At 41.5% G+C, this 26,108-nt stretch overlaps 1 protein-coding gene across 14 annotated transcripts in view; it reads right to left on the bottom strand.

Annotated features, from left to right (window-relative positions):
- ESRRG (estrogen related receptor gamma) overlaps positions 1-26,108 on the bottom strand; it is a 1,015,505-nt gene that overhangs the window by 133,721 nt on the left and 855,676 nt on the right. For 9 of the 14 annotated variants that reach the window (XM_033936618.1, XM_033936614.1, XM_033936615.1 and 6 more), the window contains 2 exons: positions 12,585-12,695; positions 945-1,106 (listed from right to left, as the gene is read on the bottom strand). In XM_033936618.1, the coding sequence (XP_033792509.1) occupies positions 945-1,106; positions 12,585-12,695 (273 nt within the window). Of the gene's footprint in view, positions 1-944; positions 1,107-5,226; positions 5,365-12,584; positions 12,733-15,108; positions 15,124-15,243; positions 15,421-26,108 lie in introns of those variants that run through there. The other 5 variants (XM_033936622.1, XM_033936621.1, XM_033936623.1 and 2 more) reach the window with 5 other exon arrangements.

A 26,108-nucleotide genomic window follows, 5' to 3' on the forward strand; every position in this document is an offset into this window, starting at 1 on the left:
AAGGGATGCTTTGAAAGCCCAATGCAAAGGCATTAGCTAAATAAAAAAATTAATTAATTAATACAGTTTCTTTAAGTATTTGCAACTAAAGTAAGCCTATGGTATGCAGTGGCATAGCCATCGAGGGCCTTGGGGACCTAAGCCCCACTCACAAATTTTGGGCTCAGCCCCTTTTAACATTATGGCACTGGATGCATGGCTGGAGGGGATGCCCAAGCCCCACCAACCAAACAGATTCTTTGCTGGAGTCTCATTGATACTGCTGAAGCAGTGACAAAGATGGCAAGGTGCTCTGGGCGTCTCTGATGGCACTTCCGTGCATGCTCAGTTATGCATTGAACTAAGCATATGAACAAGTGCTGGTGTTAGAAGATGGAGCACCCTGCTGGCTTCCTCACTGTTACTGCAGTACAGGCAGAGAATCTCTTTTATTGGTGGCGCTTGAGGGCAAGGGGAAAGAGGAGAACTGACAGGAAATACTTGGCTTCCTCCAGTCTATCCCTGGGCCACCTAAAAAAACAGTTCTGGCTACACCCCTGGTGGTAAGAATTAGAGATATGCATTTAACATTCAATTTCACATTCAATGTGGCTTGGAAAACTTAATGCATGGTATATCAATTTAATGTATATTAATCTGCAAATTAACATGGCATTATGTTGATTACTTCAAATTTAAAAAAATTCCACACAAATGTATGAACTAACCCCCCCCCAAAAAAAAAAAATAATAATAATAATAATAATGGGAAAAATCCAAACAAACAAAACATTGATTTTTTTTTTTTTCCTCCTCTGCACATCCATGTGCTACCATTTACTATATATTTCACATTTATTACTCATGGGTCAATACAACTTCAAAACAAAGAGCACTTTAACAAATCAGCTAGGCAAATCTCATTTTCTATACCTGTCCTTTCAGTTTTGTATCATTTTACATACCTGGAATATGCTTGGCCCATCCGATAATGACCACCAACTCTCTATCAGCCAGGTCACAGAGTGTGGTAAGAACTTTGATATCATTATCTGGAACAGTGGGGTCTGGCATAGCATAGATCTTCTCTGGTTCAGCCACCAGCAAATGGGATACAATCTTGTTATCTGAAAGAAGAAATCAGAGCACTTGAAGATCAATAGGAGGACTTTCCATGTCCACAAATATAAGAACATAAGAAGAGCCATCTCCGGAAGAGACCCTAGGTCCATCAAGTCCGGCGATCCACACACGCGGAGGCCCCGCCAGGTGAACCCTGGCATAGTATTAGTCCCCATACTCTAAGCTTCTCATAAGAGATGCGCATCTAGCTTGACCTTACCTATGTTCTATGTTACCTTAAGCCACTCATAAGGAGATGTACATCTAACTTACGTTTAAACCCTGAAACGGTGGATTCCACAATTATCTCCTCCGGGAGAGCATTCCAGGTGTCCACCACTCGTTGCGTGAAGCAGAACTTCCTGATATCTGTCCTGAACCTGTCCTCCCTTAGCTTCAGTCCATGTCCTCTTGTCCGTGTCACATTAGACATTGTAAATAATTTTTTATCGTGCTCTGTTTGGTCGATTCCTTTCAGTCTCTTGAAAGTCTCGATCATATCCCCTCGCAGTCTCCTCTTCTCAAGGGAGAACAATCCCAGTCTCTTAAGTCGTTCCTCATATTTCAAGTTCTCCATGCCCTTTATTAGCTTCGTTGCTCGTCTCTGCACCCTCTCAAGTACTTTTAAATCCTTTTTTAGGTATGGAAACCATAAGAACATAAGAAATGCCTTCACCGGATCAGACCCTAGGTCCATCTAGACCGGCAACATCTTTGTTCTCATGTATTTTAATTTGATCCTATATCATCAAGGTAAAGAGAGTATGCATTCTAGACAGATGAACTAGAAAGCAACATTTTCACAACAACATTAATGTTGCGTCATAAAATAAGTTTTATGAGATTCTACTAAATTACAGTAAATTTTACACTTACCACACAGTGCAAAGGCTGTGTGGTACAAACTGAGGCTATGGCCACCAGCTGCCCTGCAATTACTGTGCAGGTCAGATAGCTACCACAGAAGCACCATGCTACATGCAGTACCACCTGGTTGACACTGCCTTCCAAATGGCACCTGAACCCTAGCAGTAGTCTCACGGTACTACTACTAGGGACCATCCTTCCTCCTATGGCTGATGACTCCTAATGGTAGTACTCAAAGTGTGAATGACACAGATTATAAATCTTTCAAATAGATAATCTATTGCACACCTTTTCACTAGGAATCTTAAGACACTCTTGCTTAATGCCACTATTGGCTGCTGCAGGCAGTACATGTTCTCTGAAGAACCTGGACTCTCACCTTGAGTCTCAGATTCCACCACCCAAAAGGTCAAGAACCTTCCGCCCTCTTGGTTTTATGCAGGCATTGTTAGATATGGCCTATATCACACTTTCTAGGACCTCATAGATACAAGTGTGTTCAAGAAGAGACACATGCTTCTTAGTAAGGAACCTAAGGGTATGCTTACACCAGGAAGGGGCTGTAGGAGTTACAGTACAGTGAGAGATTAAAGAAACTGGGCCTCTTCTCCCTTGAAAAGAGGAGACTGAGAGGAGACATAATCGAAACATTCAAAATACTGAAGGGACTTAGTAGATTAGACTTAGTAGATAAAGACAGACTGTTCACCCTCTCCAAGGTAGGGAGAACAAGAGGGCACTCTCTAAAGTTGAAAGGGGATAGATTCCGTACAAACGTAAGGAAGTTCTTCTTCACCCAGAGAGTGGTGGAGAGCTGGAATGCTCTTCCAGAGTCTGTTGTAGGGGAAATCAACCTCCAGGGTTTCAAGTTTAAGCTGGACAAGTTCCTGCTAAACTGGAACGTATGCAGGTGAGGCTGGACTCATTTAGAGCATTGGTCTTTGTCTTGGGGGCTGCCGCATAAGTGGACTACCGGGCAGGATGGACTACTGGTCTGACCCAGCAGGGCAATTCTTATGTTCTGGTCTACAGATTTGCATCAAGTTCTTACTGAACAGTTGCTATATTTCTAAATTGTCGTCTGAAATAATTTTACTGCAGAGGCTTCCTGTTAACTCTTTAATGCTTGGTTCTAGTCATGCCAGAAGTTATGGGCTGGGTGGATAGTTCTACTAGCTGGCCATGTGCTAATGCTAACTTTAGTGCAAGGTCATTTATTTAAAAAAAATAAAAATAGCCTTTTACATGGCTACCAATAAAATAGCCTAAGTGCATGGGAAATACCTGCAAAAAGGCACACTAAATCCATTTCTTACTGCAGCTTAATAAAAAGACCCCTTTGTGTAGGTAAAGTTCAATTAATGTGTTAATCTATAGCTGGAAGTCTAATTACTTAAAATTTCTGAAGAGTGTAAAATATTTATGGTTTATTTGATTTATGGTACTTTATTATTTAACTTTTGATTATTGTATGTCATTATGTATGTCTTTTATTATTATCTGATGGGATTATATATGTCATCTGGTAATAATATAATGGGTGGACCATAAATTATTTAAATAAATTTAACTTTTACCACCTATTCTTCTATAAACAGCTAGATATCCTGCAGGTAGACATAATTTCCTTCCTTAAACCCTGCACGTTAGAGGGAGGGGATCAATGTGATCTCAGAAGCTCATGTACTACAGTTTACAAGTTGGTATAACAAAAGGCATGAATTTACCACAGCTCTACAATTAACTGGCTTCTGTGGAAGGGATAGGGACATACAGCCTGTACTCAGAAATCCCCATTATTGAAGAAGTGTAATCACCCTCAGCAACGTGCCTAGGTAAATCTTATTTAACATTTACCTAATTACAATCAATAGAACCCAATCTTCATTGCTGTACCTTTTTATACACAATCAGTCAGGGTCCAGGAAATCTCCCATAAGCTACTTTCTAAAAGGGACCAATTTAGCTCTTCAAAGATGCCTACCTGACAGGATTTGAAAATTAACATTTTAAAAATGTTTGTTGCACAAAACATACTAATTGTATTGATTGAGGGAAATTAACACAAGTAATGAGCAATGATTTTATAAGGCATGTTGTTATCTGAGACAAATGGGGCTGGACAAATCTGGTATCTTTATATTATAATCTTACAAAGTATTTAGGGATCCACCAAATCAGTCTACATCAACAATGAAATTTCAAAAGGTTTATGTTTGTTTAAGGTAATACTGTAGTGGTTGTCTCAGTTATTTTACATATAGACTCGCTATATATATATTTATTTTCTTTACATTGTGAATTAGCTCCTGTTGTTGTTCCCCTCGACCCTGAAGAAAGTTTCCTTGTGTGAAACATGCTTGTCGGGAGAGGTGAAGAATGGATAGCATCACTATATGCCAGAGCTAAGTGATGTTATATTGGTTTTAAAATATTTAAACTAAGATTGAAAATGAACGGAAAAGGGATAATTAATAAATGTGTTAATAAAAGGTGGACCGACGAAGAGTAGTACGGCCAAGGGTGTGTACCCTTATGGTGGTCTGAAGGTCCATACATTTTGTGACCACCACTGGGGTCCGCACGGGACTCCCCAGCACCTCTAGTGGTCACAAGAAAAATTGCACTAGCGTGTGACCCGGCCTGGAGTCACCCTGCAGGCCTGGATTGACACCCGAAACACCAAAACAACACAATCCTTCCAAAAGGTAATAAATGCAAATGCTTCACTTTTATTCTTGGGGTAAAGCATAAAAGTCAGGTAATTATAGGTCCAAGCAAATCAGGAAAGTTGATCACAAAGTTTAAACAGTCCAAACTCAAAAGAAAAAAAACAAACAGTGCAATATAAAGTCCACACTGTTTTTCTTCCTCTTTCTTCTCCCCTGAAGATTGGGGCTCACCTCAGAGCTTAAATCAGCCTGCTCCTGAGCAGGATATTTAGTTCAAAAAACCCAAAACAAAACACCATAGGATTAAAGGCACTGTATACCCTATTCACAGTGCTTCAAGGTGAAGCCTCTGGCAGCCATACAATTCACTGCCAGGCAATGGAGAGTGCCTCAGGTTTGCTTTAAATTAGCTAATAATAGCCTCAAAATGCCCTCCCAGGAATAGCAAACCTCTCCCAAGATAACAGACACTATCAGCTTCCACAAAACCCAAATGCAAAACAGTAAAGAAAAACCAAAAAATCCTCAAAGGTTCAGTTTCCATAAAATAGTCTCTCAAACAATTCACGCTGAACAATACACTCACTGTTTCTTCAGTTAGCAGTTGCAGCTGGTGGAAAAGCCAACCTCCATGGCTTCTTCATCAAGACTTATTCCCTCAGGCAGGTTATCCAGCTCCATGGGGAGATCAGAAAAGGCTTCCTCCAGCACTTCCCCGGATTCCTGCACCTCCATAGGTGAGGCTGTGTCACCCTTGCTTGGCCCGAGGAGACTCTCAGGAAGGAAAGGTTTGAACCTACTCCCTAGCCTGCCTACTTGTTTGCTCTCAGCTGCTGGTTTATATATTCTAGGGCCACACCCTAACCTGGCTGACTCAGCAGGGAATAACTTAGCTCTAGGGCTCCTCCTGTGGTGACCTAGATATGGCTCTTCCAGGAGATCCTGGGAGATTTCAGGCTCCCCCTGGTGGTTAACCTGCAAATCACCCCTAGAACAATCCTTGTCCATTCCCTTCCGGGTTTTCTTTTGTACTTTTACCCCTGGCCTAACTGGAACCTTGGCAGAGCCCGGGTCTGACTGGTCACAATTTGAAAATAAATATATATAGCGAGTCTATATGTAAAATAACTGAGACAACCACTACAGTTTTTGATTAGATTGAAGTTACAACTGAGGCATTATTTTTTGATGTTATATGTTTAAGGTAATAAACATAAAATAAAATAAACAATAAAAGGAGATAAGATGATATGTTTTTATTGGACTAGCAGTACATTTTTTGGCTAGCTTTCAAAGTTAATACCTTCTTCTTTGGGCCAGATGAGCAAATGATGACTGATATCATTTATAAAACATAAAAGTATTCCAATGATGGTCTCATGTGGAAATGTAGAGGTGAGGGGGTGGGGTGAGGTGATACACAGGACGAAATGGATGGGTGATAAGACAATGACAAAGCAGTAAAATTTTATGGTTTATTATATGATAGGAAACCCAAATTTTAAGTCATGTCTGGTGAGTGTCAAAATAAGAACATAAGATTTGCCGCTGCTGGGTCAGACCAGTGGTCCATCGTGCCCAGCAGTCCGCTCATGCGGCGGCCCTTAGGTCAAAGACCAGTGCCCTGTTTGAGTCTAGGCTTATCTGCGTATGTTCTGTTCCAGTAGGAACTTATCCAACCTTTTCTTGAATCTCTGAAGGGTGCTTTCACCTATAACAGCCTCCGGAAGAGCGTTCCCGATTTCTACCACTCTCTGGGTGAAGAAGAAATTCCTTACGTTTATATGGAATCTTTTCCCTTCTAACTTTAGCTAGTGCTCTCTCGTTCTCTTCACTTTGGAGAGGGTGAACAATCTCTCTTTCTCTACTAAGTCAATTCCCTTCAATATCTTGAACATTTTGATCATGTCCCCTCTCAGTATTCTCTTTTCAAGGGAGTAGAGGACCAGTTTCTCTAGCCTCTCATTGTACGGCAACTTCCCCAGTCCCTTAACCATTTTTGTCGCTCTTCTCTGGACCTTTTCAAGTAGTACTATGTCCTTTTTCATGTACGGCGACCAGTGTTGGACGCCGTATTCCAGGTGGGGGGGGCGTACCATGGCCCGGTAACAGTGGCATAACCTTCTCATATTTGTTTGTGATCCCCTTCTTAATCATTCCTAGCATTCTGTTTGCTCTTTTTCTCACTGACGCACATTGCACGGGCGGTTTCATTGACTTGTCTACAAGTACTCCTATGTCTCTTTCCTGGGGGCTCTCTCTGAGTATAGCACTGGACATCCTGTATTTATTTTAACTTCAAAGGTCTTAAATCCCTGCATTGTTTTAAAATGTTCTTTAAATATTCTGACCATAAAATCATTGATTCAGTGCTCTGATCTTGCAAAGTGCTCTCCTACAAAGATGTCATCCTGGTTAGCTCTGTGGTGTTTAAAATGGTACATGTGTAGGTTGATTTATGTTTTAAGTATCTGGCTTCTCTCTCCAATATAGCATCCTTCTTCATATTTTTTTGCATTGAATGATATACAGGTCGTCGTCGACTAACAACCTATGCGACATGCGACCGTTCGCGTTTACGACGCATTTCCCCAGCCCATTGTACAGTATTTTCTACCCCTCCCCGCCTACCTTTTCCCTGGTGGTCCAGCGGTATATCCTGCCTGAGCCCCTCCTGCCGATGTCAGAAGCCAGACCCAGGCCGGCACGCGCAGGAGTGAGCTTTTAGAACTCCTGCCCCGACCTGTGCCGCTGACTGACACACTGCCGAAAGTTCTCACAGGACTTCTGGTTCTCGTGGAGATCCACAAGTCCCATGAGAACTTATGGCAGTGTGCCAGTCAGCGATGCAGGGTGGGCGTTTTAAAAGCTCGCTCCTGCGCGTGCCGGCCCAGGTGCACTGCTGGCTTCTGACATCGGCAGGAAGGGCTCAGGCAGGATACACCGCTGGACCACCAGGGAAAATGTAGGCGGGGAGGAGTAAAAAATAGTTTGTACAATACTGTATTAACATAGTCCGAATTAAGACCGAATCAACTTACGACCTATCAGTCGGAACCGATTGCAGTCGTAAGTCGACGACTACCTCTATACTACACTTGAAGCTGAGCATGTGTAGAACCCTCTTATGCTGAATGCTTTTCCATGTGAATAACCTTGGGGTCCTGTGTTATGTGTTGGCACAGTTTGCAGTTTGTTATATTACAAAGACATATCTCATTCTCTTTTTTTTCAGGTGGGAGTTTGTTTTTAACTAATTTTTTGCTTCAGATTATATTGTTGGAAGGCCAGCACTGGTGGAACTGGGAATATCTTTTCAGTAAGTCATCTTCCGGGAATAGTGGCTGTAGATCTTTTATAATTTTATCTCAGTTTTTCAAGCTCTGGATTGTATGCCACTACAAGAGGAGCTCTCTCTGTAGATTTTATATTTTAGCAAACGTAAGAAATCCAGCAGAAAAATATTACATTTTATAGAGAAAGTGGCCACATGAATTGAATGGGTTTTCAGAGATGGTTCCAAAACAAGTAATATTTAGAAGCCTGAAACATAGAAACGTGATGGCAGATAAAGGCCAAATGGATCATCTAGTCTGCCCATCTGCAGCATCCACTATTTCCTCCTCTCCTTAAGAGAACCCATGTGCCTGCCCTACGCTTTCTTGAATTAAAAACAGAGTCTTTGTCTCTACCACCTCTACCATGCATCTACCACCCTTTCTGTAAAAAGGTATTTCCTTAGATTACTCCTATGCATTCTCATTCCAGAGTTTTCTCTCAAATGAAAGAGACTCGCTTCATGCACATTTATTCCATGTAGGAATTTAAACATCTCTATCACTTCTCCCCTCTCTCGCCTTTCCTCCAAAGTGCACATATTGAGATCTTTAAGTCTGTCCCCATAAGCCTTATGATGAAGACCACACACCAGTTTATTAGCTTTCCTCTGAACCAACTCCATCCTGTTTATACCTTTTTGATGTGTGACTGAAAAGAGAAAAAGCATAACTACCGTGTTTCCCCAAAAATAAGACCTACCCTGAAAATAAGTCCTAGCAGGATTTTCAGGGTAGGTCTTAATATAAGTCCTACCCCCAAAATAAGCCATAGTCTTGGGATTCGCTGGCAGTTTCCCTTCCCTCCCTCCCATCCCTTATGCAGCAGAACCCTTGAGTGAGCACCGCCCCCCCCAAGCACCCGTCCCCGCCACGTAGCTGAACCCCCATCCTTCCTTCCTTCCCATCCAAATCCCGCCGACTGTGAGCGAGCCCAGCATACCTCCCTAAGCAACGTCAGGCCAGCAGCACTCTAAACAGGCTGCTTCGGCCTTGTGTGCCCGTGAATTCACTTTTGCTTAGGGAGGTATGCAGAGCTCACTTGCGATCGGTGGGGTTCAGATGGGATGGAGGGAAAGATGGGGGTTCAGCCGCACGGCGGGGGCAGGTGCTCACTCAAGGGTTCTGCTGCACAAGGGATGGAAGGGAGGGAAGGGAAGCTGGGCAAGGGTCCTGCTGCAAGAGGGATAGGAGGGAGGGAAAGATAGAAGCTGGGCAAGGGTCCTGCTGCATGAGGGATGGGAGGGAGGGGAGGAAAGATGCTGCACATGTGGGGGAGAGAAAGGAAAGAGGAAGAATTGGAGTGAAGGAGAGGAACGGAGAGATGATCATGTACATACCCCGAAAATAAGACCTAGTGTGTTTTTTGGGCCTAAAATTAATATAAGACACTGTCTTATTTTTGGGAAAACACTGTAGTAGTTTTGAGAAGGGCATAAATATAGCCAACTACAAATTTATCATAAATTTGCAAAACATGGCATTGATCTACCTTAGAGAATGTCACATATTCTCATTGTAAATATATGTACTCCCTTGCAATTTCTAGGCAAATCTCTAAGAACCACAATTGTGCCAAGCCCTAAAGTAAGTGTGATATAATACACAGCTAAATAATAATGTCAAGTTTCAGTGCAGCAGAGTCATCAACTTAAATTTCCTTAAGTGGAGGATTGTAAGCAAGACAGCTGACAGCCAGACTCAATGAGAAAATAAAAGAACGATGAGAAGGCAATCTCAGCATCACTGAATGCAGTCATATTAAACCCCTAATGAAATTAACCATTAATGGTTCTTAAATTTTATAACATTTTCAAAAGTGTTATTGTAATGCACTAAATCTGTTTAATGCAGCCCTAAAATGTATTTATAGAATAGTGGAACAGTATAGGCAGGCTGAGCAGAGGATGCCAGATTGGAGAATTGAAGGTATAATCAGTATAATGTTTTTTTGGAAAGGCAGAAGAAAACTATGCCATATGTTCACTTAAGCCTTAATTTTATGTAAAACAGGTTGCTTTTCTTTTGACATAGATAATATGCCCTATTGCTTGCAATTTAAAGGCTGTTTATGTGCTATCAAGGTCCCCCATATGCTCATATATACTTTCCTCAATAATGTTTCCAACTGAGATAGATGACTTTGAAAACAATAAATTATCTAGCCAGTCAGGTATCATCACTGGAAGAAAATTAATTCAACCCAAATTGATATGATTTCATATCTCAGTCAAAAGATACAAGAAAGATCTGGGGCAAGTTTTGTTTTCCTATTAGTTGACCCAGTATATTAGTAATCTTACTCTATGAGTGAACTGCAGGTACCAGCATGCATAAGCAAGGGTTGATCATATTAAGAGCCCTCCAGCAAATGTGCATTTGAAAGGTCAGTTTAAGGTTTGAGAAAGAATGATTGCCCCAAAATGTGCATGGGGTCAATATTCAGCAGCACTTATCAGGGCCACTCACCGGGGTCAATTGTAAATTTTAGTGGCATTACCTAGGTCTGCATACTGCTGCTGAAAATTTTCACTGATGGGCCTGGCACTTAAGGGCAAATTCTATAAGAAGCACCCAAAAGTTAGGCGCCGATATAGGCACTGTTCAGCGCAATTCAAGTCAAATTGGGTGCTGTTTAATGAATCGCGCTGAGCGACACCTATCTTACAGGCGCCCAATAAATAGGCACAACTAAAAGTTAAGCGCCTATGTGAGCGCTTAAGCACGCTTAAGTGAAGCGATTCTGCAACAAGGTGCATAACACGTAGCCACGTCCATGCCTAACGTGCATAGCGCCTATTTTTTTGAAGGCCACCTAAATTTTGAGAGGCGCCTTGTTGCAGAATCGCACTTTCTTGATAGGTGCCTACATTTCAATTATTGCTGATTAAAAAGCTTAATTGAGCTTGTTAATCAATTTAGATAGGCGCCTCTGTAGTTGGGCGCCTCCAAAATAAGAATTTGGGCCTAACTGGATAGTACTGAGGTGGTCTGGGGATGGAAGTTGAGGCAGAGCCAGCAATTTTCAGACCTATACCCAGATAACTACTATGACAAAGTTAGTAGAGGAAAAAAGCTGTCTTAACTCCCCTTCCCCCCCTTTTTACAAAAGCATAGTGCATTTTTTAGTGCTGGCCGTGGCGGTAACAACTCTGACATTGATAAAATTCCTATGAGCGCAGGAGCTCTTACCACCGTGGCTTGCGCAAAAACTGTGCTATGTTTTTGTAAAGGGGGGTGGGGGTATGCAGGTAGTTATATCACTGATACCTGGATAAGTGGGAGCATCTGTTTATACCCGGATTTTTAGTGCTGGTATCCAGGTATGACCTAGCACTGAATATTTGGGTATAGAGGGTTTGTGGTGAATGGCATTCAAGAAAACACTGACTGCACTAGGGAGGGGGCTATCAGTCTAAGGCAGTGGCAGTACCATGGGTGAGCGTTGGGTGCAGTAAGAGGGTGCACTGAGCAATTGTGAAGTCTACGTACGCACAGCTGTCAGCTCTGCTGGTCTCCCTACCCTCTCTGATATCAACTTCCTGTTCCGGAGCAGGGGACTGACAGAACTGACTGCAGTTCCATAGTAACATAGTAAATGACGGCAGATAAAGACCCAAATTTAATGATTTAATTTAAATTGTTCTTTTTCTTAGATATTTCTGGGCCGGAAACCCAGAGCTCTGCCCGGTACTGTGCATAGGTTCCATCAAAGCTCACTCCAGCCCATCTGAACCATTCCAGCCCATCCGAGACACAGACTGTGCATGTCTGCCCAGTATCTTCAGTACTGCTCAGTGCACTCCCTTACTGCTTTGAGCAGCAAAGGTGAAGCAGCTCCATGAGTGGCAATCATGCTAGGTGCACCACTGGTCTATGATGGGCCGCTGTACTGATCTGGAGAAAAAACTCGGTCCAATGCAAATGCATTTTCCTCATTGGATATAAACTGCCTAGGGTTGATACTTACACTGAGTAATCTCTTGCCTGATGCCACACTCCCCACCTTATTACTTCTTGATATCCCACAGGGAGGACAAGACAAACCCTTTATATAACAACAAATTATAAATCTTTTAATATTTACAAATTGGCAAGTTACAGTTTTTAAATTATCCTCTGAAATATCTTAAAACTGCCAGCCTGTGCTTGTCATTTGATGGAGTTTGTTCTTGTTGTAATCCAGAGCTACTGCAGCTAGCTCATAGATTATTAGTGTTCCAGAGCTTTAAATTAATGAGCCTCCTAATGTGTTCTCCTTGGGAGGTTGAGTAGTCAAACCCATTTAGTTAGCAAAAACTACAAAAATCACCTTCTTGTGAAATCTGAAACTAGAAGCTCCAATGAACTAATGGTTGCACTTTGAGTCATTTTAAGTACTTCAGAAAATAAAAAAAAAGCCCAGAAACTGCAATATTTGCACTGCGTAAATCATGCCTGACTATTCATCCCTTAAATGGCAAGCCTTTTATTTCACTCTTTGCATGTAACACAAGCATTTGTTTTAGTAATTACATTTTTCTAATTAGTTAAATATGCAGTGTTGAGCGTCATGCGTCATCTCTGAATGCACCATACAGAGAAATATATATATATTTGATGCACTTACATGGCTTTTTGGCAGGCTGAACAAGCAGGGGGTTCAGGTAGGGGCTGTTTTCTGCATCTATTCTGCGCTTGTACTTCTGACGGCCTCCACGTACTCTGTCTAGACGGACCCCTGGAACAGCAAGCAGAGGAAGAGATTTGCAGCACACCTTTAAAAAGAGGATATTTATCAGGTGTCAGCATTCTACCTAGTAGTACTAAAGGAAGAACAAAATTTTGTGCAGATTTCTTTCCTTTCGGTCTTCAGATCTTAAGACACCAGTGAATTTTCATTAAACATACTTAAAATATTTAAGTTGAAGATCACCTGAGTTCATGTGTATGTGGGGGTGCACTGGGTAACTTAACATAGTTAGGAACCCAAACCAGTCCTTGGAACTAATGGCATAGACAGATGGCTGATTTAGGGTGGACCTAAGCCCAAAGTGGATAGGCCCAAAATATCATCTCTGCCTCGCCCTCCTTGCCCCCTTCAGCACACCCCTAAATTAAAGACAGAAATAACCAAAGGTGGCCCTGCTGGCTGAAGACTTCCTTCCAGTCAGAATACTTGTAATCTGGACAACCAGCAGTAATGCCCCCGATCTTAAGCCACTGCTGGTTTCCTCGCTTGCACAGTTTTGTGCATGCATGAAAACTGAGTATGGATGGGACAGGGGCAGAGGGGCTGGTGCCAGCACTTTGATGATATTGCCATTAGTTGCCTAGGTTACAAATATTCGAGTCAGGAGGAGGTCTTCAACTTGTAGGGCTTAAGGATCCCCATAAACCACACTAAGGGAGCACCAATTTGGGGCAAGCCCCAGCCCATACAGGTCAGTACTTGGCACACACTTAAGTCAGTTGGATTTTCAGGATCTTCAAAAGACTATGCATGCAGATATGATTGGCTGGGTATGTCCCAAGAAATGGATTGAGAACCATGTTTCATAAGCAGTGTTTCTCAAGCCAGTTCAGAAATACCCTACAGGCAGTCTAATTTTTTGGATTCATCAATGGTAAATTCTTGTGCGTTATAATAGTGCATTTTATCACACCTTAGTACCTCTAGACCTACATTCCACAGTTTACCAGAGAAACCTTTTTAAAAACTGCCTATGTATATATGAAAGGCCCCAGAAAACAGATAGGCAAGTGGTCCGCTAGTCCCAATAGGATTGGTGACGAAGAAGCAGACATGGTGAAGAGTTTTTGAAAAGCCTTTATTGTAGATCAGATAAAAAGGTGCCCAATATATGTTTGTTTTATCCTTATTACTCCAACCATTTTATCGCTAACCTTTTCTATTTATATAAACTTGTAACCTGTTCTGGGCTCTTTTGGGAGGATGGGCTAGAAAATTGAATAAATAAATATGGCTGTGCTTTACCCAGCTGTTTCAGGGATGAAACTTACACTTTTTGGTCTAACACTGTCACTTCACAAAAGGTAAAATGGGAACAATTAAAATGAAAAAACAGAGCCTCCAGATACATGAATCTCTGCCGCGCCTTCTCATAAGTCTAACTTGGGAGGTTATGGCCACCATTTTGGAATTGGGAATGACCTGAGCAGGAGTACATCGCTGCTGCTCAGGCCATTCCCAATTCCAAATGGCATCTGTGACCTCCTGCGGTGGTCTCAAGACACTTCTGCAAGAAGTCATGGTTGCTAATTTTTCAGCACAGTCCCACTGAGACCTCTGTGGATGTCTAACAGCCTGTGCTCAAGCCCCTGCAATTCAGGATGTGAGCTAAGCTACTAGGAATATAGACCCTGAGCTCCAAAAAATACTGAAAATAATAAAAATATACAGATCAGATTAGAAAGTAACCTTTTGGTTCACCAGTAGAAGAAAAAACTGAAGAGGCATCAGAATCCTCTAGAGAAGGGGAAGGAGCTGAAAACCTGGAATGGATTCCTTCTGCATGGCTTGCAAGCATGGGCAGAACATACCTATTGCACTAGAAATTACATTTATAGTGGCAGTACCGGTACTTTGCTTAAGAAATTACATGAAATACTCAACTTTTGAGAATGAATTGTGAGTCAAATATGCGTTGAAAGACCTATTTCATGTAAGGAATTGTTTAGTGCTATAACCCAGGAAGCACCACACCTTCTGGTAGAGAGCTTTATATATTGGGACATTTGCAACAGGTGAAAGCTGTTAATTGAATGTCTTCTCTGTATAATTTTGACAAAGGTGAATGGAAATAAACAAGTCTGCCAAGGCAGCCCTAAGCTTTACAACACTCAAGATCCCATTATTTTTAAACAGCCATCTTATAAGCTGATGCTGAAAAACCTGGAATCTTTTATTTCTGCTCAAGAAGCAGGCCTATGGAACCAGAACATGAGAAGGAAACTCAAGACTCTGTGCTCTGTCTGTTGCACTCACTATTCTCAGAAAGTAACATTAGTTTCTTATCCAGGTCTAGTACAATGGAATTAGGCATCCTAGACAAATCTTTAACTTTGTGCCTTACTCTATCAACTTTCAGGAATTGAGTGGCACATTAATAGGGAAATTTTTTAAAGAGTACCTGAGAATGCCATAGTAATGGTAGCCTGTTCTGTGGTAGTGCTGCGGGAACAGGGACCAATATTGCAACATTCTCATGGTAATGGAGATGAAGGTATGGTTCCCCTGAGCTTCAGTAAGCCCTCTCTAGGCCTACCTTAAAAGAGCTGCTTTTTTACCTCCAGTTTGTTTGTTTTTTTCCTCTCTTTTACAGCCATGGATCCTGCCTTCCCTCCCTGCAAGTTCAGTATGCCCCCCACGTGAAGCATTTCCCATCCACAAATAACCTGATTTCTTCATTGGGGCTGACTGGCAGCTGCAATAGGCTGCTGGGCTAACCAGGTCCTTTCCTCTGCAGTGTCCCACCCCTTTGATATAACTTCCTGTTTGTGTGGGTGGGACACTGCAGAGGAAAGGACCCAGTCAGCCCAGACAGCTGCCAGCCAGCACTGCCAAAGAAATCTTGCCAGATACTTGTGACCTGGGTTGGCCACTGTTAGAAACAGGATACTGGGTTTGATGGACCTTTGCTCTGTCCCAGTATGGAAACTCTTATGTTCTTATATTCAATGCTGGGCCTTGTCTGGGATTTATCACTAAATATCTGGTATATGCTGTACTGGCTACCACATCACTAGTTATGTCAATATTCAGAACTTAATCAGCCATGAGTTACTGCATAAAGATAGGGCTGTGCTTTATGTGATCCCAATTATATGGTTATTCTGGCTGGTTAAGTGCTGACACCACCCTGGAACACCCCCCAAATAGCCACAAACAAGTGATTTAATCAGTCAGTGACCATTTCTGGCTGGTTAAATCATTTTGAATATCAACCAGAGAAGGTATAAACTGATAGAGCAAGGAAAAACAGGTTGCAAATTGCTGTGAATGTCAGATAATTTTCTTTGAAGGTTCAATGTTAACTTACAAGACATATTTCCTCAAATGTCTCCCTCTATTTCAGCTTCATATTATGACCCCTTGTCCTTGAATTTTTTTTTTTCTCTAATACTTTATTGAACACTACTAAATAGTTGAATGTTTCTGTCAATTCTCCCTTTTCTTTCCTTCAGTAAGTTTGGTGAATTATGGAAGACACGGGTTTGCATTGCAAGCCTTGTTCCGTTTTAGTAGTCATGCACTGATTCCATCTTCTCAGTATTGTTATGAAGGTCTGCATGCCAAAACTTAAGTAATGCTGCTTAGTTTTTGTCCTTTATCCTGTTAACATAAAACCTAAAAGATGCATATGGAAATATTTTCTTCAAGGTTTTAAAAGGCTAAATTCTGTTGGTTCACACAAGCCTGGCTACATTTTCCAAAATAAAAATGTGCATATAACCAATCAGGAAGCTGCTTATTACCCAGAACCAATACAAAGGAGAAACAGCATTATCTGTCTTAAGTCCTGTCTGGTGTATGTGAGCATGAAGACTGGCGAACTGGAGAAGCAGCACCCTGAGAAGGAAGAAATTCCGTTGCGGTAACTAGCCGATCCTGACGAAGAGACAGCATAAAGTGTGAATTTTTTACAGCCCAGAAAGAAAAGAGAATATATGCCCTCAGTTTTGTCTTCTACCAGCTAAAGGGCAATTCTATAATTTAGCATCTGCATTTAGATGCCCACTGTCTCCCAAATTCTGTATATGTGCCATAGGTTGCACGCTGGATATGGAGAAATGGTAGGCAGTATAGTGGTGTGCGCCAGTTCTAGTGCGTGAATCTCAAAAGGGGGTATGGAGCATGGGCAGATCATGGCTCTTCCTAAAAGTTAGGCACACTGTTATAGAATATTCCTGATCTGCGCACAAGTTAGGTGCAAGTATTTAGGCCTAGTTTTTCTTGGTCTTAAATGGGTGTGCCCAAATGTTATGCTACATACGGCCACTGAGTGCAATTCTATATATAGTGGGAGCCTTTTATAGAATTGCAGTAACGCTGTACTGATCGGTGCCATATATAGAATTCAGCGCCTTATATAGAATTTGGCCCGTACTCTGAGTTATGTGCTTCTCTGCCACATTTAAGCACCTGAACTTATAGCGGCTCTGTTAATGCCACTGCTGGTGCCTAAATATTTGGCACACCGACACTGGGTTCCATTATAGAATTGCCTCCTAAGGGCCGGATTCTGTATAGGACGCCTAGTCTCAGAAGCCACCTAAGCGGCTTTTGAGACTCGCACACTAGCATCCTATGGAGAATTGTGTCTGTCCTCACGGACAGATGCCTAAGCCCGCCTAATAACCCAATTCTCTAACCGGTATCAGTGTCATAGGTGCCGGTTAGAGAATCGGGTTGCCGCTGAGCTTATCACGGCAAGGGATCTCCCTGCTGCGATAAGTTTAGTGGCTACCCGTTCCCCCCCATCACTCCCGGCGAAGACTACTGGCAGGAGGGATGCCAGTCCCTCCTGCTGTAACCCCCCACCTGATTAAGCCCAGTATTGCTGCCACTTACAGCAGCATTTTATAAAGAAACAAAGGTGCATATTGTCTTACTTGTCCCCTATTTGTCCTCATAAATCAGGTGCCCTGTTACAAACTTGCCCTCTAAGGAGGTGGTTTTAGAAAGACTTTGCATGTAAACTGCTATTTCTACCATTACCCCCCATGTAAAAGTTTGTGCAATGACAAGAATGCAAGCAGTTTTATGTAGCTCAGGTATGGAAGCGTTTGCAGGTGAATTTTCGACATTTAACGTGCACTGGCATGCATGAACATTTAAACTTGCTCCTGAGCAGCTGAAATTGTCTGCAGCTTTGTTTCAGCTGCACTGGTGATTGCTTTTGTGGGGTAATTTGATAAAGACGCCTATGCACCCTCTTATAAAATTTCCCTCCAGGAATCAGATGTCTACTGCATGTTAAGCCATTTTCTTTATTATATTGGTTTTTTCTTGTTAATTGAGATCTCCCTATCTCTGAAATTTTGTCTCTCTTCTATATTTGAGGTCTTCCTAAGAGTTTAAAATTATTCTTGAATTTTTCAATTTTTAAAGAATTATATTGGAATGATTTTCTTTTGTTTTTGATGTTAATATTGGAATTTACCTTGATATTATTGGATGCTCTGATTTGCTGTAACAAGTGGATACTTGTGTTATTGTTTGAAAAAGCATAAATTAAAAAAAAATTTAAAAAAAATTTCCCTCCAAGAATATGACACTTGTAGAGCTTTACCTTTGAAATACTTTCTCTTCACTTTCTGTGGGACTATGATTGGGATGGGGTGGGGGAAATATGTTGACAATAGATGACATGAACTTCTGCAGGGAGCTTAGGCATCAATTGAAAACTCCATTAGGAAACAACCACTGTTCCAAGATAAGAACAAGGTAATGAAACAAAAAATGTGTTCTGACACCCAAGTACCGTTCTAAAAAAAAAAAAAAAAAAAAAAAATAGAGCTGAAAAAGGAAAGAAATAATAAAGGAGAGAGATTAAGCAAACCTTGAAGGTCATGCGTAAGATACCATGCAATGCAGTATGTGATACTTCTGGATTCCACTGGCAATCAGTGAAGCTCATAAAGAATTGGACAGATACATCGGTGACAATAGTAATAGCTACGAAGCTAGCCTGCTAAGTTCTGGACCATTTGCAAAGACATATGGGGAGCCCAAAATAAAGTACCTAGCACTAATTTGACTGTGATAGCATGAATCAAAACCTCAGCATTCTGTCTGGAAAAAAAAAAGAAAGGAAGGTTTTCCTAAGGATAATGGTATTTGCTGACTTGCTGCATGTGACAGTGAAACCTAATGGGTCCAAATACTGAGCTGCTAGTGCGGTACAGAATAACCAATTGCAGACAAAGGAGCAGTGTGCCTACAAATCCAGCTGACATTCAGAAAAGGAGCGGCCATCTTAGAAAGACTAAAAAGGCAAGTCTACAACTGAGTGTGTTCAGTTACGTGCACCGTGCAGATATAAATGCACCGAAAAGCAGCCATCAGTATTTGAAGCCTCAAATGTGACGTTTGGTGGGGACACTCAATGAAGTTACAGGAAAATACTTCTAAAATCAATAGGAGGAAATTATTTTTCACTAAGAGAATAGTTAAGCTCTGGAACGTGTTGCCAGAGGTTGTGGTAAGAGCAGATAGCGCAGCTGGTTTTAAGAAAAGTTTGGACAATTTCCTGGAGGAAAAGTCCCTAGTCTGTTATTGAGAGACACTGGGAAAGCCACTGTTTGCCCTGGATCGGTAGCAAGGAATGTTGCTGCTATTTGGGGTTCCGGAATCTTGCTTACTCTGAGATAATGGAATGTTGCTACTCTTTGGGTTTTGGCCAGGTACTAAGGACCTGGATTGGCCACTGTGAGAACAGGCTACTGGGCTTGATGGACTATTGGTCTGACCCAGTAAGGCTATTCTTATGTTCTTATGAAAAGCTGCATTCTGTTTTTTACTTAGTAATGAAGATGAAAGAGAGTGGGACTTGGTAACAGGTAACAGTCAAATCAGTTTTATATATTATATACAGGCACCTATTTTATATCTGGGGCAACAGAGGGTTAAGTGACTTGCCCAGAGTCACAAAGAGCTGCTGTTCCTCAGGTTCTCAGGTCGCTGCACTAACCACTAGGCAACTTCTCCGCTCTATTTGTAACCCATGGTGAGCTAAATATCATCGTAGTAAGGCAAGACAAGTTGCTTTTGAGCCCTTTAAATTGCGTTAAGGTGCAAATAACAATACTTAAGGCCCTATAGTGCCCTATAACTACTTGATAACTTCCTGATTTTTGTTCTATAACCCAAGAATGAAATGGTGTGTAGCCGTGTTAGTCTACTCTTCAAGGTAATATGTAGAAATAAAACAAAAACATAAAGGAAAAAAAAATAATACATTTTTAAATTATATTAACTTATTTTAGTTTTTGATTAGCTTTCAAAGGTAACCCCTTCTTCCTCAGATCAGAAAGCTGTTGTTGTTATGACTTTACTCTTTTGGTCCCTTATGTTATGTACCACTGCTGTCTCCATTCTATGAATATTATAAATAAATATTAAATAAATAAATAAATACAAATTTTGAATTGGAAAAAAAAAAGCTAATCATAAACTACATTGCCCCCCCCCCCCACACACACACATAAACAGTTTTTAGTGCAGCCTGGTGCGTTGAATGCTCTGCACTGCTCCCGCTGTTCATAGGAACTCTATGTGTGTTGGGAGCAGCGCAGAGCATTCAGCACACCAGCCGGCGCTACAAATTGCTTTTGCAGTTTTGTAAAAGGGGGAGAGGGAGGGGTGTTAGTTCAATAAAAAAGGTATTATTTTTTTACATTATGCTTTTCTTTTTTCTTTTTTTTCTACATATTACCTATAACCCAAGAAAAATCTCTATACAGCAACTATATAGACAATTCTCTATTTTTTATTTAGCCTTACCTTTCCATTTCTAATCTGGCTCATTAGATTCCTCATTTCATCTATCATTCTCTCTAATATAAAAGAGCAAAGTACTGTAGCAAATTCTTGTGAGTCAGAAAGCAGGATACAGCTTTACAAAGAATTTTGTCTAGTGCTGATCTTTACAGCGTCTTGGGCCTCTCCTTATAGGTTGATCTGAGGCCACAATGATAGGTTGCATTTTGTATTTCATAACCAAAAAATTTATGAATGTGCATTTTACATTTTCAAGACTGATTGAAAGCATATTAAATGTTGCTGATAATTTTCTTATAAACATCTGAAATAATTAGGAACCAAAATATTGTATCTGTTTGTTTTTATTTGAAACTAGAATGAACTACCCAAACTGGGCCAGGCAATCCTTTGTGAACAGCAGAAAGAGAAACTTTATAAAACAATTTTACAAAATGAGTCACCAAACTCAAAAGTAGTTTCAAGCTCATCAAATAATTTTGCAGAATTATAAATAATGCCTCTGTATTACTCCATGGTATGACCTTACTTAGAGTATTGTGTGCAATATCTCCCAAAAAATATAGCAGAACTAGAAAAGGTTCAAAGAAGGGCAACCAAAATGGTTAAGGAGACGGAATTTCTCTCATGTGAGGAAAGGCTTAAAATGTTAGGCTTCTTCAGCTTGGAAAAGAGAAGGCTGAGAGGGTTATGATAGAGGTCTACAAAAATCCTGAGTCTTGTAGAATGGGTAAATGTGAATTGATTGTTTATTCTTTCAAAAAGTACTAAGACTAGAGGTCACACCATGAAATTACATTTAAAACATTTTTAAATATTTTTTCATTCAACAAGCAGTTAAGCTCTGGAACTTGTTGCCAGAGAATGTAGTAAATGCAGATAACACATCTGGGTTTAAAAAAAGGTTTGGACAAGTTCCTGGAGGAAAAGTTCATAAACTTCTATTAAGGTAAACACATAGAAAGCCACTACCTACTCCTGGGATTAGTAGAATGAAATCTTGGTAATCTTTGTGATTCTGTCAGGTACAGTACTTGTGACTGTGAGAATTTGCAGCAGCCATTCAGCTAGCGGCTCTGCGTGACCAGGAGTGAAGGAAAGTCGCTCATGCCCATGCAGAGGCGCTAGCTGATTGGTGTGGGACCGCGAGAACTCACAGCAACCAATCAGCGCCTCTGCATGGACAGGAGCAAAGGAAAGTTGCTCCTGCCGTGGTTCACCGCTGGACCATCAGGGATTCAAAAGGTATGCGGGGGACGGTGGAAGAAGGTAAAACTTCTGAGAGTCAGCCAGGACAGGAGTTGGGAGGGAACACTACTGTCCTGGCCCGATGGAGGCCCGTAAAGCATCAGGAAGGAGAGGGGGACAGGATACAGAACCTTTCAGGGCAGGAAAGGAGGGAGGGAGGGAGCTGGATGTAGATCCTGGCAGGGCAGGGAGGGAGGGGGGCTGGGTGCAGAGACTGAGAGGGCAGGCAAGAGAGTATGGGAGGGGACTGGATGCAGAATCTAGAAGAGCACGGAGAGAGGGGGAACAGGGTGCAGAATCTGTCAGGGCAGGACAGGGAGGGGAGGGAAGGGGGTTGGGTTCAGAGCCTGGCAGGGCAGGGCACTGCAATTGAATATTAAACCCCCTCCCCTGGTTTATATTCAAGTCAATCCTTTTTAATCCTTTTTTGAGGTAAAAAGGTTACCTCGGTTTATATTCTGGTCAGTTTATATTCAAATATATACAGTAAGCAGGAGCCCTAGGAAGCTATCTGCTGAGCCTGGAAAGGAGTGAATGAGAGGAGTGCAAGGAAGAGCAAATGAAAAAACCCTAACTACCTTATGTTCCTTTTGCTGCTATTCACCTTGATGGGTGTCTGTTCCTGATTCCATCAGGTTACCAATAAATTGGAGTTCAAAATTGTATGGAGTGGATTCTTTTACATTAGCACCCTTCCCGGGTAGAAAACAGCATTTTAACCAGAGACTATAACATCTGTAAAGAGTGGGTCCTTGGAGATCATTTTCTCCCCCTCCAAATCCCCATAAACCCCAATATCCTCTTGTCTGTGTAGCCTCAGAGATCACCCTTGAACAGGTATCTGCCTGGAGTACATGTTTTTATTTGCTTTTAAAACATTTTGATTTTCTGTTCTGTGACATCTATGTTTTATTAAAAAAAAAATTAAATAAACTTGCATAATTGAAATTGGTCATCAAATATCTTTCCATTCTGGTTTTATTTAATAGAAACCCACTGGAAAGGAACTTATTCTGCCTCAAATCATACAGCACTCAACAACCTTAAGTAATTATGTTCTGAAAGATTAATTTAGTTGGTTCAGGGAGTACAAAAGGCCCCATATTTTATTCTGTAATTGGACAAATTTTAATGGATCTATTACTTGAGGCACACATTTTTTTTTGTTACAGAGTAGTGGGGCAAGTTCAGTGTAATGCAACCTACTATCAGTAGCATAATTTTCAACCAGGTTTAGCCCAGCCAATGATATCCTTTGGTACAAAATAATATTTTCCCAAGTCTGTTCTATCTGCTGTAAATGCCCTCGTTTTCCACTGTACCCTTCCACGTGTCCCATGCATTAAGCAATCTTTCTTCGTATTTTACAGTGCCCCTATTGCCAAGTAGAAAACAAAACAAAAACGTCAGGCTCATATTAAGTACTTTAGATTATTGCAACTTAGAAACATAGAAAGATGACTGCAGAAAAGGGCTACAGCTCACCAAATCTGCCCACTCTACTGACCCACCCCCTTATTAGGCCTCTGCAGGGATCCCACGTAGATGTCCCATTTATTCTTAAAGTCAAGCACGCTAGTGGCCTTGGTCACCTGCTCCGGAAGCTTGTTCCAGCGACCCACCACTCTTTCCGTGAAGAAGTACTTCCTGGCATCACCCTTAAATTTCCCTCCTCTGAGTTTGAGCGGATGTCCTCTAGTGGCCGAGGGTCCCCTGAGTAGGAAGATGTCATCTTCCACCTCAACACGACCTGTGATGTACTTAAACGTCTCTATCATGTCCTCTCTCTCCCTGCGTTCCTCCAGAGTGTAGAGTTGCAATTTGTTCAGTCTCTCTTCGTACAAGAGACCCTTGAGCCCCGAGATATTTCTAGTGGCCATCCGCTGAACCGACTCGACTCTAAGCACATCTTTGCGGTAATGTGGCCTCCAGAACTGCCCACAGTACTCCAGATGAGGTCTCATCATGGTTCTGTACAGTGGCATTATGACCTCAGGTTTCCTACTGATTTACTTAGCCTTGTTTAAAAAGAACATAAAGAGGCTGCAAATTATTCAGAATACCACTGTCACAGTGGCGTACCAAGGGCGGGGCGGGGGTGCGGACCACCCCTGGTGCCAGCCCCTATGGGGGTGCACAACCGGCTGAGTCCGGAACCTCCCGCGCAGATCTAAATGGCACCTGCACCTCAACGTGGCTGCCATTCTTATTCTGAAGCAGAGTCAGCAGCCATGCTAAAGTGCAGGAAGGTCCCGCGATGACTTCTTCTGCTGCCTCTGCTCCAGAAGATGTAAGTGACGTCAGAGGGGGTGGACCGGCAGCTGCATTCATCGCGGGACCTTGCTGCAACTCCCTTCATCTGCCGGCTCACCCCCTCCGCAGCTGCAGTCATCGCGGACCTTGCTGGTTTGGAGGCAGAGAGGAGCAATGAAGAGGGGTGGAGGGAGAGAAAGGGGGTAGATGCTGATGGAATTGGTGTGCAGGGAAAGGATACTGGATGGAATTGGGTTGGAGGGAAAGAAAGGGGACAGCTGCTGATAGAAGTGGGGGGGGAAGGGAGAGGAGAGAGTGAAATGCCAGACCATTGGAGGAGGGAAGGGAAGAAGATGGATGCCAGACCAATGGGGGTGAAGGGAGAGATGGAAAGGGGAGGCATAAAGTTTCTGGAAGGGGAATAGAAGGAGAGAAGATGGCATATAGAAGGGGCAGAGAGATGGTAGACAGTGGATGAAAGGAAGAGAGTGACAAGAAGATAAGGAAAGCAGAAACCAGAGAAGCCAAGGTAGAAAAAAATTTTATTTATTTATTTTTTTGGTTTAGGGGAGATGCATCGTTGTTTCTGTGGTGTTGCATTGTATGCAGAGTCCAGCTTCTTAGTGGTTCAATTTAACCTTTGTCTATGTATTTCTATTTTATCCCCCCTTTTACAAAACCTGTAAAGCATTTTTTAGTGCTGCCCTTGGTAGTAACAGCTCTCATGCTCAGAAATCTATGAGAGTCTGAGCTGTTATCACCATGGCTAAAAACCGCACCACAGTTTTGTAAAAGAGGGAGGGGTTAGATTGTGATTACATATTCCATACTAGGCAAAGGTGTTTTCTGTGTTCTGTGTGTTCAAAGACATGGTTTTCTGTTAGGATTAACTGTGCAGGATTGATCTGTACTAGTCTGGCTTGTTTAGTTTTACAATGGGTGTGTTGATGTTGTACTGCTCACTGCAGTATGTAAGATGCTGCCTTTTCCTAGGTACACTCTTGTGTGACTCCCTCTAGCTCCTTAACGCTAATAAAAGACCCACACAATTAATATAGGAATAAAAATGATTGTCAATCAGTTATTTAAAATTTCAAGGTACAGACTAAATCTCCAGACCAGACCTGAACACTGCATGATATGTCTTCTTTGAGGCTTATGAAGAAAAAACTATGCATAAACCAAATATCCTGTCCATGTATGTGGCTCAGGAATTAATCAGAATCAATCCTCATATGAATTAGGCTTCGTTAAAAACAGCCTTCTATGGCCAAAAAGGTTAAGCTCCGTATCTTACGAAAATAAGCTAGCTCTTAACAGTCACAGAAGACAATAAGCAAGAGACCAAAAAGTGTGCTTGTCTAAAGAGACAACTGTTCATCTTAAACTTTGTCAGTGGGTTGAATATATTTAAGAATGCGTTTGTGACAGCAATATAAAGAGGCCAGATTTGCAAGGCTACTCACATACTCGTTTTCCATCACTTTTGTAATACTAGGTCTGAGGTGACTCTCTAGCCTGCTTACAACCTCTGCATCTGTTCTTGGTCTAATACTTCTATGATTAATGGGAGGTTTATTAGTGATATCATATTACAGGATAATACAACTTGAATTAGGGTTATCTAAGCCTTGTGTACACCATTACTGTGGTTAACCCACATAGCCAATACAATTCCATCAGTGTAACAGTTAAGAAGTGATCAAGCACAATGTACATGTGAGCCCTGGAAAACATGACTTTTCATACATAGCTAATATGTTTTGAAGCTACTTTAGGCCACTTGTAATGCAAAAATTATTAACAGCAGCTGAATTGATTGTATATCTAGTCTAAACATAATTAACGAAGTAAAATGTAGAAAATAGATATTCTTCTAAAGTGTTCCTTGCTCTAAAAATGACAAATACAAGGGACTGTATTTTAATCCATTATGAAATAAGATATCCTGGGAATGATTTAAAGAAGATACATAATCAAGTAATTAATGTTTATTATAACCTCTGTTTCCTGTATCCATTTGTATAAGTTTTCATTTTAAAATACTCGCTTCCATTTCTAATTTAATGTTCGATCAAGGTTTTTTTTAAAATCCTCTCTCATTCTTCAAATCAGTGCTTTTACCAT

This window comes from Geotrypetes seraphini, chromosome 3 (assembly GCF_902459505.1).
Source record: "Geotrypetes seraphini chromosome 3, aGeoSer1.1, whole genome shotgun sequence".
Taxonomy (NCBI): Eukaryota; Metazoa; Chordata; class Amphibia; order Gymnophiona; family Dermophiidae; genus Geotrypetes; species Geotrypetes seraphini.